This window comes from Cataglyphis hispanica, chromosome 18 (assembly GCF_021464435.1).
Source record: "Cataglyphis hispanica isolate Lineage 1 chromosome 18, ULB_Chis1_1.0, whole genome shotgun sequence".
NCBI classification, from domain to species: Eukaryota; Metazoa; Arthropoda; class Insecta; order Hymenoptera; family Formicidae; genus Cataglyphis; species Cataglyphis hispanica.
In genome coordinates, this window is record NC_065971.1 from 1,412,478 (window position 1) to 1,426,471 (window position 13,994).

General features: G+C 34.7%; 1 protein-coding gene across 1 annotated transcript in view; it reads left to right on the forward strand.

Annotated features, from left to right (window-relative positions):
• The window catches only part of LOC126856364 (GAS2-like protein pickled eggs), a 65,503-nt gene that overhangs the window by 3,587 nt on the left and 47,922 nt on the right, over window positions 1–13,994 (forward strand). Inside the window, exon 2 of the mRNA XM_050604804.1 lies at window positions 8,165–8,354. Coding sequence (XP_050460761.1) covers window positions 8,184–8,354 — 171 coding nt within the window. The 5' untranslated portion in view covers window positions 8,165–8,183. The remainder of the gene's footprint in view (window positions 1–8,164; window positions 8,355–13,994) is intronic.

Sequence of the window (13,994 nt, forward strand, 5' to 3'; positions counted from 1 at the left end):
CATTGCGCTTGACTTTGCACAGTGCAAACAAATTTAAAAAGACTGAAAGGAATATAACAGTTTTATCTTGGTAAATAAGTTTTAAGAAGTGTAACAAAATTATTATTTAATTTTTTAATTTAATTGCATAGGCATTTTTCATCGATTCTTCGTGTAACAAGGAAATTACAAAAATATTACTCTATTTACATTGTTTTAAAATAATTATTTTTAATAATTCTTGTTTTATAATAATTATATATTTTTATATATATATGCTCTATGCGACTTTAAAAAAAAAATTAAATGTTACATAAAACATATAATACAATTTTAATTAACATGAATATATAAAAACAAGAAAATAATGAATATTATAAAAACCGATTTTATTTAGAAAATGATTAACAGACAGCAACTCGCGAACTGGCTTTATCTCGTCGATGCATATACGCACGAGGATACACGACTCGTAAATTCGCGATAATACATGATTGTCATGTCAAATCAGCAACAAATCAGTACTGGAAATAGAGAGAGATAAAGAGAAAAAGATTTATCTCGCGAAGGTACACGCGGCCCTTACGCGATTTATTAAAGGTTTAATATCGTTAACACGGCGATAAATGTGGTCGAAACATTTCTCTCGTTAAATCTCAGTCTCTCGTTCGCTCTCGACGCCGACCAGCAATGATTGCAGCATTGCAAACGTCGCGATTAATGAACGGCTGTCATCGCATCGCCGGAAAATCAGTTGCACGGTATCGCGAGCTATATGTGCTGTCGAGATGCGTTCGCCGAGAGACGCGCGCGCTCTCGGATTAAGTTGGATTTCAGCGTGCGTATACATTTCTGATATTCCGATGACAGCATGATCCTTAGAGCAATCAACAGGCATGTAATTTTTGCGAATAGGAATTAACCGTGCCGCTAGTTTTGTCAGGTATATACGCGAATTGCCCCCAGGTGGAGAAATTATAATGTCAGAAGCGTATGGTTTTACACTGATTTTGATCCAAATTTTCAAAGTTTCTCTCATTTGCCAATCTCGTTTGATCGTGTTAAATTTGTAGATTTGACGTTTCTTTGCCGATCTTTATCTTTATATGCAGTATCTTTTTTTTCGCGATATTCTTTAAGTACATAGCTCACATAGCGTTATGGAAAGCGCGCTCTCCGCGAAACGAGTAGAAAAAGAAATAGAGACCAAAGAGACGTATGAAAGGAATGAAAGGAGAGAGAGAGAGAGAGAGGGGGGAAGAGGGCAATAAGTCCAGCCGAGGCGGTAGGTGATCAATCTTGGCGCGCTCGAAGGGAACTTTACGGGCCGGCACGTAATGATAAACGAGACTTCGGAGTCGGTGTGTTCCGGACATTATCGGACCGTGCGTAGTCGAGATATCGCGTTTCTCGTTGCGAACACCGTGGTCCATAGGCGACCATGCGCGAAACGAATTTGCATTCGCGCTCGGCTACACGCGCGGGCGTAGTCGAGGACCGATTGAGCTCGTCGTCATCATTGTCGTCGGGAACAGGTTCATTTCGTTGCGCGCGAAATGAATGAAATCATTAGGCGTTACGACACGCCGACGTTCTGCGCTCCGGATCGTTTTATCGGTCCGACTATCTGCGCGCGCGCCCGAACGCAATTATGCGTCTCGTAACAGCTCGATGCGTGTGCGCGCGCGAGAGGGAACAGGCGCCGGCTTACGCATCCGGTTTCCCGGATATATTATATATAGAGTGTTCATTCGGGATAATTGTCATATTGTCCGTTGAATGTGGTGAACCGCAATATATATCTCTTTCGAGATATTGAAATTAATAAATTATTTTTCGACAATTTTTAGCGATGTACATATGATTATGGATGAATAATTTTTTTTTTTAAATAATTTATAAAATTTATGGGGTCTTTAGAGTCTTAAGAAAAAATTAATTTTTATAAAAATATGTCATGACGAAAATTTAAATCTAATATATTCATCCTGGAAAATATTGAACTTTAGACGGAAAGACATAAATGGCGAGCATACTAATTGGTTGTGTTTTGAAAATAGATGCCATTATGAACAGATATATTTTGTATACAAGATTATGTTTATATTTTTGAACATCGTTATGTATATTAATAAGAATTTTTTTAATGAGCTCTCTCGCGGTCAAAGAGTTCTCTTTCTTATATGCGTGAGTGGGTTCTTGATATCTCGACGACGATAATATCTCGAATTTCAATCTCTCTTCGCCATGTGATTATTATGCCTTCTCTTCATTTGCGCTGAAAATTTCCTCTTGGTAAATGAAATAGCACTTGGATAATTGTAGAATGTTTATAGTTACGATGCAATAAAAGCGGAGTGTTATCGTTATGGTACGATAAATGTTTTAAGAAAAGATATTTTGTATGACGAGATGTTGCTCGCACACGCGCAAAAGTCGTTGCATGTTATTGCGAAAATTTTATCTTGTATATCTTATGTGTAGTACACGTATAAAAAATTCATAATATTCTTTTTGCAAAAAAAAAAACATTCACATTGAAAAAAAATATTGTTGATTTGACTGAATCCGTTCAAATAATTATCATTTTGTTAATTGGAATATTTAAATACTTAAGTTAAATACAACATATTAAATCTAACATATGTTTGATTTAAATATTTAAATATTTCAATTAATAAAATGGTAATTAATTGAAAGGATTTAATCAACAATATTTTTTTGCAGCGTAAATAAAATATTTATTTACGTTTAATTATAAAAATAAATTTTTGCCAAGTCTGTCAAAATTATTTCTTTTTAATGTTTCTATGTAAATCGTATTTTTTTTTTTTTTTAATGACGAGGAGCTTGCATAAATATTTATATGAATATTTTGCAACTTTTTTATTGTTCATAGAGCATTTTTTGCATTATATATTATAGATACTTTTGCTATTAGACATATTTATCGAAAATGAAATTGCGATGCGTCTTATTGAGTCGCGAATAATTATGCGGAATTCTGATCGTGGGACGACTCTTGCGACGAAAAAAAAAAAGACATAGTTGATATTTAATGAGCTGTAAAAGAGCAAATGATCATTAATTGCGTGGCGCGCCTCATTGCGCTTGTATGAAACGAGCATTATATGTACGTCCTGAGCGGATTTGTTTTCTATATTTACCTTTCGCGAAATTATCACATCAACCATCGCCGTAATTACGACGCAGCGAGACTTTTAATTTATCGCGATCTTGTTTTCCTTTAATAATAATGTATCGGTGCTATCTTTGGTCCGATGCAAGAATGTTGTCGTCGCATTGATCGCGCATAACGTAACATTACTTTAACGTGCGCGATTAAATTGCGGCCAGCGGCAGCCGAGCAACACTCATGTATTACCTCTCGTATACCGATTTATATAAATTTATATAAATCACAAAATTATAAAAAACATAATAAGATTACGACGACATAAAGTAATGGGAAAAGAGAGGGACACTGGAAATTGTGTTCTTAATTATTCGTAAAGAGTTTCATTTATAATAAAATCTTGATATACATGAATATATGAAGAGACGTATTGCGCAAGAAGAACATGCAGATTTTTAAAACATTATTTATATACGTGAATATTATATTACGTATTATACCTGTTTACATAATTTCACGATGACGACGCGCATAACATTTATCGTAACCGGCGATGAATGAGAGCGAAGCGAGGATGAATCGGATTAAAGTAAACTCGCGCGCGCCCCAGAGAAATTATAGTAATAGGACATAAGAGTAACTGCTTCCTGGCGATCAGGAGAGTTGGTTAAGTAAGTCGTGGGGATCAGAGAATTGTGCATGCGTGTCTGTAAGTTAGGACGACTCGTAAAGATAATAAAGTGTGTCGCTGAGACTCTCGTAAAGACTTTAAATATTTTTTTTTTCATTTAATCCGGTTCAACGCTCATCTTTAATCCCGTTCATCCGCCCTACCGTATCTATTACCGCATTGTCACGATATCAGCGCAGGAAGATGTCTCGAAAGATTTAATTCGCCTCGTGTGACTCATTGCGATTGAGTTTCTTGAAAATCTCCGCGCTTGTATTTTCCTTCGAATGCGCGACTTTATTATTCGCGCTGAGAAAGGGTTCCACGAGCTCGTCGGCTCTTTATTATTCTTACCGAGCGACACGAAAGGGACGGAATATTAAGAGTTGGTCCTATGGATATCGCGCGCACGCTTCGTTCCCTATGAAAGCGCATTCGTAAATTTACCTACGTGAGCGTACTTCAAAGGCGCGCTACACGTGACATAACGGTGCATCATGACATTCGTACGCGATGTCACGAAAAACTGCGCAGTGTCAGAAACGCAATTATACTTTTGCGGAAACTTAGAGTCAAATATTTTGTGATATCAATCTGAAAAATATTAATTTCCATTATTTATCCCTTGAATTTCTATCCCTTAATATTTTGCATAACACAATCCGAAATCATATTATAATTTTTATTATTCTATAATCTGTTTATATATATTTTCCATAAATTTCGATAAAATTCAATTTCAAAATAACGCGTAATAATAAGATTTTGGATACGGATTTTACAAAATTTTATTAATATTTGTCATAACGGAATTTTATATATTAAAAGCAATTATATATAGCTAGCAATATGATATAATCATAAAGCTAGCTAGCCATAATTTATGAAATACTATGACGTTGATAACATTATCGGCATCTGTGTTACTTGGATGTTAAAGTGGAAACGCGCTATCCGACACTGTAGTAAAGTTATCGATTATTTATCACAGAATCACGTCAAAGAAGAAATACATAAAATCCCGTTAAATCCACTCTGCGTGCCATAAAGGAGGACGCTATCAATTTTCGAACGCATCTTTTGCTTGCGATTACGAAAAAGATATCGCGTGAATCGCGCGTGTTTAAGGATTAAATTTCACAGTGTATCTCTAATAGATTCCTTTGCGCTGCGCTGACATTATAAAACCCACAGCGAACTCCGGCGGAGTGTAACGATGTTTTGCACGCTCGAAACCCCGCTGTGATTTAGCGACCTTCGGCTTCGCGGATGGCGATAAAGGTTGTAAGTTAGACCGTAAATTAGCCACCAGCCGCTGATAGACTCACCCTCGTTTTTCATTTACCGTGCATATCGCTGAATATCTTAATTTTTTTTTTTAATGAAATAATTTTACGATAATTGTAGGCATACGAAAAATCGTATGTTTTAATCATTTGCGTTTAATTATAATTGTCAAACTAAATAAATCGTATAATTTGCATATATTTACAAAGCATTTTATCAATAGTCCATATCCGGAATATAGCATTCCAGATACAAGATAATTATATCGTAAACTATTCCATGCGTTCGTCTTTCTCTCTCTCTCTCTCTCTCTCTCTCTCTCTCGAAGGAGAATCGATTGAACGCTACACTCAAGTTATTTCTTCCAAATGAGCTTCCGTATATCCTCATTCTATCGATTTAAACTTTAGCATTTTCAACTAGTGTATACATTTGAATATGCGGCAAATAGACGCCAACGATATAGGGCGAGACGCGCGTGCATCGCGTCGTGGGAAACTTGATACGATGACATTTTGTAGCCTTTTGTAAATCATAATCCGTGATCGTCGCTGTCGGCGCACGAATCTCTCTATCTCACGATTGACTATCCCTTTACGCGTCGGTTTCTTTCTCGTCTGGATCTCTTTCGATATTTTTCTATTCTCTTATATTCTTAATAAATTATAGGGTCCGAAGGTCCAGAGTCGTCAAATCTTTTTTTAAATATTTTATAATTTCTTCGGGGCCCCGATAATCTTTTTGACGAAATGTTGATGTCATATTTTATTTTCTAAATTTAAACTGAATTTTGAATTAAAATTCTTTGCTAAGTTAAATTTCGTCATGTGTTTGCGCGTATTATTGAATCATTGTTTTCAAACCAGTTTCGGTCACCTCTTGACGAAGGTTCGTCGAATTAGAGGGGCTCAGACCACACCGAAATGAAGCTTCGTGGGGTCCTGAATGGGGTGTTTTATTGCTGTTAGATATTATCCCGGCGGTGCAATGTGTGGACCATTTCCCACGATTATTTTCTCTGGTCAACATATACATGCAGTTGGAAAATTAAAATATTTAGAAAGTGAGAGAGAGTATTTAATTTTTTGCACACCGGTCAACGATCTCATTGTTGGAAGGAAAAAAAAATGTGTCTATACATTTGTCGTCTCTGTTTTTAAATAATAAAATATTACTCGTTGAAGATTTTTACGGAATAGATTTTATTCTCGCCAAAAATTACTTTTAATTGTTCCAAATTTTTTAAAAAATCCGACAGACGTGTAATTATTCGTGCTTATATAGGTTTATTCGAATGCGCGTAGATTTATTTATCAAATATTAAAGTATGTTTCATTGCGTCGCACTGAAATTTTCATTCAATGAAAGCTGAGCACGCCGAAACGTCATTCTGTGACTCGATGCTATTCAAAATCTATCAAAGCAATGTTTTACAATGATTTCACTTGCGACATGGAGAACTTTCGATACTATTAATTTATACATTAGTTGATGAATTGCACACAATGCAGCTGATGGAGATTTATGTGCGTCACCATCCAAAACGAAATAGGAATTGAATGGCTTAATGGACAAGACAGGTAAAGTATTTTTGTGTTTAAAATAAAATAAATCTATTGCAAAAGAGAAAGCAGACAAAGAAAAATTGAAAGAAAGTGAAAGAATATAAAAACATAATAAATAAACAGTAAATGACAGTTGCTCGTTCTGAATGAACTTGTTGGTATACATCTGTCAGAGAGAAAGAGTGTATGTGTGTGTGTGAGAGAGAGAGAGAGAAAATTTTTCTAAAATATATTGGAATATAACGATGAAAAATGTTTATATAAAAAAACGTAACGACATATTTGTTATTTATTAGAGAAAAAAAGGCAGAAAATAAATCAAAGAAATTACGTCATCTGACAATTATTAAGACAAGATTTATTTATATTTGATTTGAAGCCGAGTCGTATATATATAATCGAGATTGTATCACATATGAAAGGTATCATGGCAAAATGTTATCGAAATGGACATATATTGATATGTATACATACACATATACATATAGGGTAGTTGAATGACGAGCCATGGGAAACATATCGCGGGGTTGACCGCGCCATTGTCAACAACGGCACTCGGAGTGGCCATTGTCTGGCTTTGCGTTTTTTTATTCATCGGATATTTATAATCTGCCTCTTGCATCGCGAAATAATGCCCGCGGATTTGCATACGCAACGGTATCTGGACGTGGAAATATCGCGTGAGAAAACGAATCGGTATTCCGTTAAGCAGCACGTTGCAGTTGCCGGGTATAACGAATGTAGTTTTCATCGAGACGATAAATAACGTTGATTATGATTTTTTTTACGATATTTCAAGATTTACGAAAAGTCATGGAAATTTAATTGAATGCATCGCAAACTAGGACACGAGATAAATTTTTTTTTAAATGTACTGTATTACATTCTCTGCATTGGAATAAATATTTTTATAATCAAGCTTTGGACGGAGAAAAAGGAAAGAAAATATAAAGAAAAATTAAAAAAAAAAAACATTTTTTATGATGATTGATTATAAATGCAATAAAGGAAAATCAGTGAATAAAATTTCTAAGATTTAAAAAAAAATAAACATTCTACGAATTGTACTCAGTAGGGTTTCTTTTAAACTATGAATAACCCTAGTCCTTTCGGGACTTTCAAATGGTGGGGGAAGTTTTCTCCCTTGTCACGGTAAGACTAAGAAGTTTCTTCAGTTATGTTAGTTCTCTCTGAATGCTCTAGGCAAGCAGAAGTAGAAAAATATTATATAAGATGCGGAATACTCGCCGGTAAATTGAAAGTGTAAAATTACGAAAAATTTAAACTTGTGATAATATAATGAAAAGTAACTTGATTTATTAAGTGATATTTAAATTTAAAAAAGTAGACGAAATAAAATTGATAATAGATAAAGTTTGAAAAAAATTTCATGTCTTTATTTATTTAAATAAATATTTTAATGCAAAAGTGAAATTAAAGAAGAATGAAAAAAAGGAATTAGCTTTAAATTAAATATATAATCATATGAAATTTTTAACATACAACGTAATATCTCTCTGCTTTTAGTTTTCGAATTGTTGAAATCATGTCGGTGCTACTGGAAGGTAGATCGTACAGGCCGTTCAAGTCCTCGGAGGAATACCTCGTAGCGATGAAGGAGGACCTAGCTGAATGGCTAAATGCTCTGTATCCGGAGCTGAGGATCAATCTCGACAATTTTATGGACCGATTGGACACCGGCGTTGCTCTATGTAAAGTAAGTGTCACGAATGATCTGCTTAAGCTATAACTATCGCGGAAGCACGATTATCCGTGCGGTTAAGTGCTCGTACAGTCATAACGAGATGATCCTTATCACGCTGGCTATCATCGTCGAAAAATTCATCCGCGATCGAGATATCCATTGGCCTCAATCCTAGGACACGATTGTCACGTTCTCCGGCTCTTTCCGCGTTTATTTTCTCGCCGCTTCGTAAACATCCGCCTATACACAGTATCGTGAAAGTGTGACTACATACGCAAAAATAATAAAACTCTTTTAGAATGTGCGCAAATAATTTTTTCATTTGTACGTTTTGTGTCGAGACATTATTCGAAATGTCGATATATAACTCGCAAGTTTTTTCCTGTTCTCAAATATTTTATGTACATTAAAATATTATATTAAACTTTAAATAAAACACATTTAACTTTTAACATACTAACGTTAATAGTATAAACGCGAAATTTGAGCGCGAAATTAAAAATGTGGAAATAGTTTAGTAGATGATGCTAGACAAATTTAAAGTTCGATTTCCTGTCGAAATTTTTTCCCCATTCACGAACGTACGCGACACGCGCTAAAAACGCATCAAAGGTGCACGTGTGCATCGTGACGAGGAGGAAGAAGGATGTGTGTGACGTCCAGCGGAAGCTCTTCGTCCTGCGTGACGTGAATTACGATTGAGCTTAATGCAGAGTGGAGGAAAAGCGAAGAGTAATGTGTTAAAGAGCTCTTTTAATCTACATTTTTATTAAAATATGCCATTATCACCGTTATTCAGCTAATGAATCTCTGAAAATTTGAACACAAATTCCGTAAATTAATAACATTTTTTTTTAACATTTTTCTGCGATCTATCAGAATCTTAATATTAATTTTTAATTAATTATTAAATAATTAAATCATTAAAAGAGTTAAATTTAATATCAATATTTTTTAATAATATTTCGTGAATTTGATATATGCATCTGATTCGCAAAGTATATACATATATTTTTTTCTCTTTTCACGTAATTATAATAACATCGTGTTTCTGTGAAATATATAACGATTAATATAGATGTCCGCTTAAGCGAAATTGAAATTATATATTTATGACAGCATGCATATTTCTTTTATCGACAAGCGACAACAACTAAAATTTGTATATTAAATTATTGGCTTTTATATGGACATGATTGAAACAAAAAAAAGGAACATGTATACAAAATATATATTTTCCATTCCATATATACTCGACTGTCGCAGCGAATAGAGTAGTCATTCTTAGCGTGACCAATCGACTGTCGACGGTGTACATACACGGTCAGCTTATTAGCTCGGGCATTATTAAAGCAATTTTAACAAGTCATTAAGGGCATGGCAAATTAAGGCGTTAAAAAAAATGCGAGACACAATGAATAATGCTTTAATTACTCGATTAATGCGGTCGGCAATCGTGACGCTCTCATACCAGGTCACAGTCGCGTGGAAATAACGAGCGTAAGGTTCGTGCATTTTATAGGCAGCTGTACGAGGTGAGATAAGTGTCGCGGCCTGGTTTATGGCCTGGTTATAAATATCGTCAAGTTCTTATTACCGGAGAAACAAAAAAAAAAGCAACAAGCATCGCCAAACCGGGCGCAATATTATTACTGACTGGTTAATTAAAATATATGTTGCTCAATAATATGATCTTCTCTAATATATCAAATGTCGTGGACTCGTAAATTTTTATCGATCGTATTTTACAACATGACGCCGGTAATATTTGCCGGAACGATACTGCGCGATCGATCGCGCCGATCGTGCGGATCAAGCTGACTTTCACTGATCTACGACGACGATCCAATGCAAGTCGCTCGAGTCCGGGCACCGAAACGAGCCCCATTCATCGCCACGGGCCCTCATAATGCCCAGCGGAGTCGCGACGAGTATCCGATCGCAATGCTCGTATAAATGCCCGAGTATCGGCTGGATCGGCGCTCGTTATTAGCAACGTGCCTGTTCGCGTCGTCGTTATAAATTCATGCCAGAGAAATATTTAGAGTAGGCAGGAGAGGACGATAAAATCGCGGCGGCTTGTTCGCGGTGCGGTGCGTGCGTTCCCTATGTGCCAACCCGGAGAAAGTCACCGGCTGCTCGCGGCGCATCGGGTATGCGCCTTAAAGCCGGATTTAGACCACGGTAAGACGATTGTGTTGTTGAACGAATTCTTACAAACGTGTCAACACTCGGAATTCTCTCTTCGCATTCAGCAATTATATCTAATTGTGACATTAAAAGCGAAAAATCATGTTTTGCGCGTAAATATTTGACGAAATAAATATTAGTTTCTCTCGTATATCATCTATATATTTGCATTTGATAAAATATGTTTAATATATTTTTTTTATGATTTTAATTAACAGCCTTAAATTTTGTATCACAAAGTTTATTTTTGCTGGAAATGTGAGACGCATACAAATTGTAAGTGATACATGCATTTATTAATATTGGATAATAAAAAGAAATTTTTCGTATATTTTACCAATCCATAATAGCGATCACGAGAAAAGTGCTATGCAAAAAAGAAATAATTTATTTTGAAATATTCCATGAGAAAAAAAAGATCACAATATATCTTGTTTAATAATTTAACATAGCTGCAATGAGGAGCTCTCCTTAATTTGAATTATATACAAAATAGAAAATGAGAAAAATAAAAAATTGCAAAGAATAATAAAAGAAAGCAGAGAAAATTAAATAGAAAATGCAGGTTTTATCAAATACTTTAAGCTTAATTAAAACATCACAATTAAATAAGATTGAGGAGAGGGTGATGTACATATGTGAGCTTCAATATTCAGCATTAGATACGTTCGAATTGTCGAGCGAAGCGCAACGTACTCTGAATCCGGTTTAAGGATTACGGCAAATCTCGAAGTGAGGTGTTGGAATTTCTTACCTGTGGCAGGGGGTAGATTGGATTGTAGCAGTAAGTAAAAACAGGGGGAGGGCGAGGCAGCAGTGCTTTTGCATATATCGACTTTACGAGCCGTGACGAGTGGCCAAGCAGGGAGCATAATAAGATACGCGACGAGAAACGATAAGGAACCCCAGTGCTCTCGATACCGGTACTTCTGGGAGCTCTCTTTTCAGCGTTTCTTTCTCTTTTCTATCGTTCGTCGCGATTTTTACAGACTGTTATTTTTTTTTCCACTTCGTTTATGTACGGTAAGGGAGGCGCGCAGGCATCCGCGTGCAATATGCATCGCAGCCTAACGTAAACGAAATGCAGCGATGGGAGAAATATTCAACCGTATTTGGTAGTTTTATATATATTTTTTTTTTTTTTGAATAATTTTTATATTCTAATATTATTTTTGCGAATATTAATTTATAGATTAAATAAAATTCGATTCCTTGAAAACTTTTCATTGTATTGAATTGATTTCTCTTTGATTAGAGATAATGTTACATAATGTTTTATACATATATCTATATATATATAATCGAAAGCATAGAAATATGATTTTTGCATATTCATAATGATGAATTATTTATAATTTTCAAACGGCAACAGTTTTGAAAAAAAAAATATATATAGTAACATAAATTTATAGCGGATTTATATTTAGAAATAAAATTTTAGTAGGCGGTAGATTAGTACAGATTTATTTTCCGAGAAATACTAAATTTTTGAATCGAGAATTGATCCTCATAAAAATGATGTGCATTTATCATCAGTTATTTACATTCCGGCCATTGATTTTTGTGAATAGTGATTAATTTATAATAATAATAATTCAATTTTACAATCAATTCAAAATAAAAGATATCTTTTGCTCAATCATCCAAAAATAAATCTGTTAAAATCTTTTGACGCGTAAAAAATCGTGAAGCTTTTGTGACATTAAAGCAGCTTCATGAAAAGCATTTTTTTAAAACAAATTGGAGAATGGTACTTGTCATGTGGTTAAAGGTCGACAGGCATTCCATATTAATCACGATATTCCGAAAGAAGCCAAGAGCGACGGCGCACGGCCTTTCCTGTCGGAAATGACAAATACCGGGCGCCTCGATGGGTAGGCCTTATATAGAAGTCGGCTGGCACTATCTTTGAGCACACGGTGCCACCGTGCATAATATCGATTCAAAAGAGTATTAACTCTTCAATTATGCTACAGTCATTTTATGAAAATAATTCAATCACCGTCTTATGTACATTTTTTAAGATTTTTTAATTTTAATTTTTTTTTATCTTATACGAGAAGTAATTTTGATATTTTTTGTAGTATTAAAAATAGTACACATAATCGTCCACGTGCTACTTTTGAAAAGTAGTTATTTATGGCGCAAAAGTTTCCAGTAGACTTCGCGATTTTCTCCTCGCAAGGACGCCGAGTCGACATTGCTTCGCGCCGATCGCGATGTCATTTCGATGATAATCCCATAGATATCTATACATAAATAGAAGAGTGTTTTTATATCGCGGATCTTGGATTATGTTATGGAATTCCGGGCGAATTCGTGGCGTGCGCGATTAATTAACCGCAATTGTCGCTATCTGCTTTTTCTCTCTTACTCGGAATTAGAATTTATGTCGCCCCTTGCAGACCTTAAAGTCTATTTAAAATGAGACAGTTTAAGACTCATTTGGACAAGCAATACCGTATCGTAAGAATGGATAATAGCCATTAAGACAACCCATAATTTAGGATGATAAAATAAAACTTCTTTAGAATAATTTAAAAATATTATTTTTGTACACATTTTATAGATATTAATTAAAACTGAAATGTTTAGACGCATTGTTGATTTTACGTGAAAAATGCATTGTTTGAAGCTTGTCATAAAAAACTGACTCTAATGCATAATCGCTTTATATTTGTTTATTATAATTGAACAATTTTTGTCATTGTGGAAGCCGCGTATCGCGAGTGTGTAGACAATATTCTTGTAAGAAACAATTTTGAAACAATGTTTTTAAATGGGACTTTACTTAACTGGATCTGCGATCAGAGGAGATCGCGCGATCGAGGTCGATCCCGAGGATCCGAGGAAGCTCGCCACATTAATGAGCCAATTAATGGGAGAGTTACGAGCTCGGCTTTCCCGACAACACGATTGTCCGTCGACTTTTCTGACACGCGTGGCAGAGCAAGAGTTACCTCTTGGCGACGAGTTATCTTAAAGCTCTTCTAAACGTGAATAAGATTGGTATTTCCTTCGAGCGAATTGGCGTTATCGGCGTTATAATAAATGCAAATCCGGCAATTTTGTGTCATACGTGCGATCGAATAAATCTTTCTTTATTGCTAGATGAAAAAAAAAATAAATTTTGTATCATAATTTGAAAGTATTTTTAAAATTTGACAGCAATTAATTTAAATTGAACTCTTTTACAGAAATATTTTTTAATGGGAATAAAAAAATATGTAACTTTATAGTTGTAACTATATTAAAAAGTAGTTTGAAGCGTGCTAAAAACTGATCAAGTAAGAAACTTCATTAGTATGAAAAAATACATATGTACAATAATTAATTTAAGAAAATGTTTATATTTTAACGATAATAAAATCGAAAAAAATTTAGATTTGTCAAGCTATAGTCATCGAAATCGCGAGAGAAAATACAAATGCGTAACGTAAATATGAAAGCAATTAGAAGGAA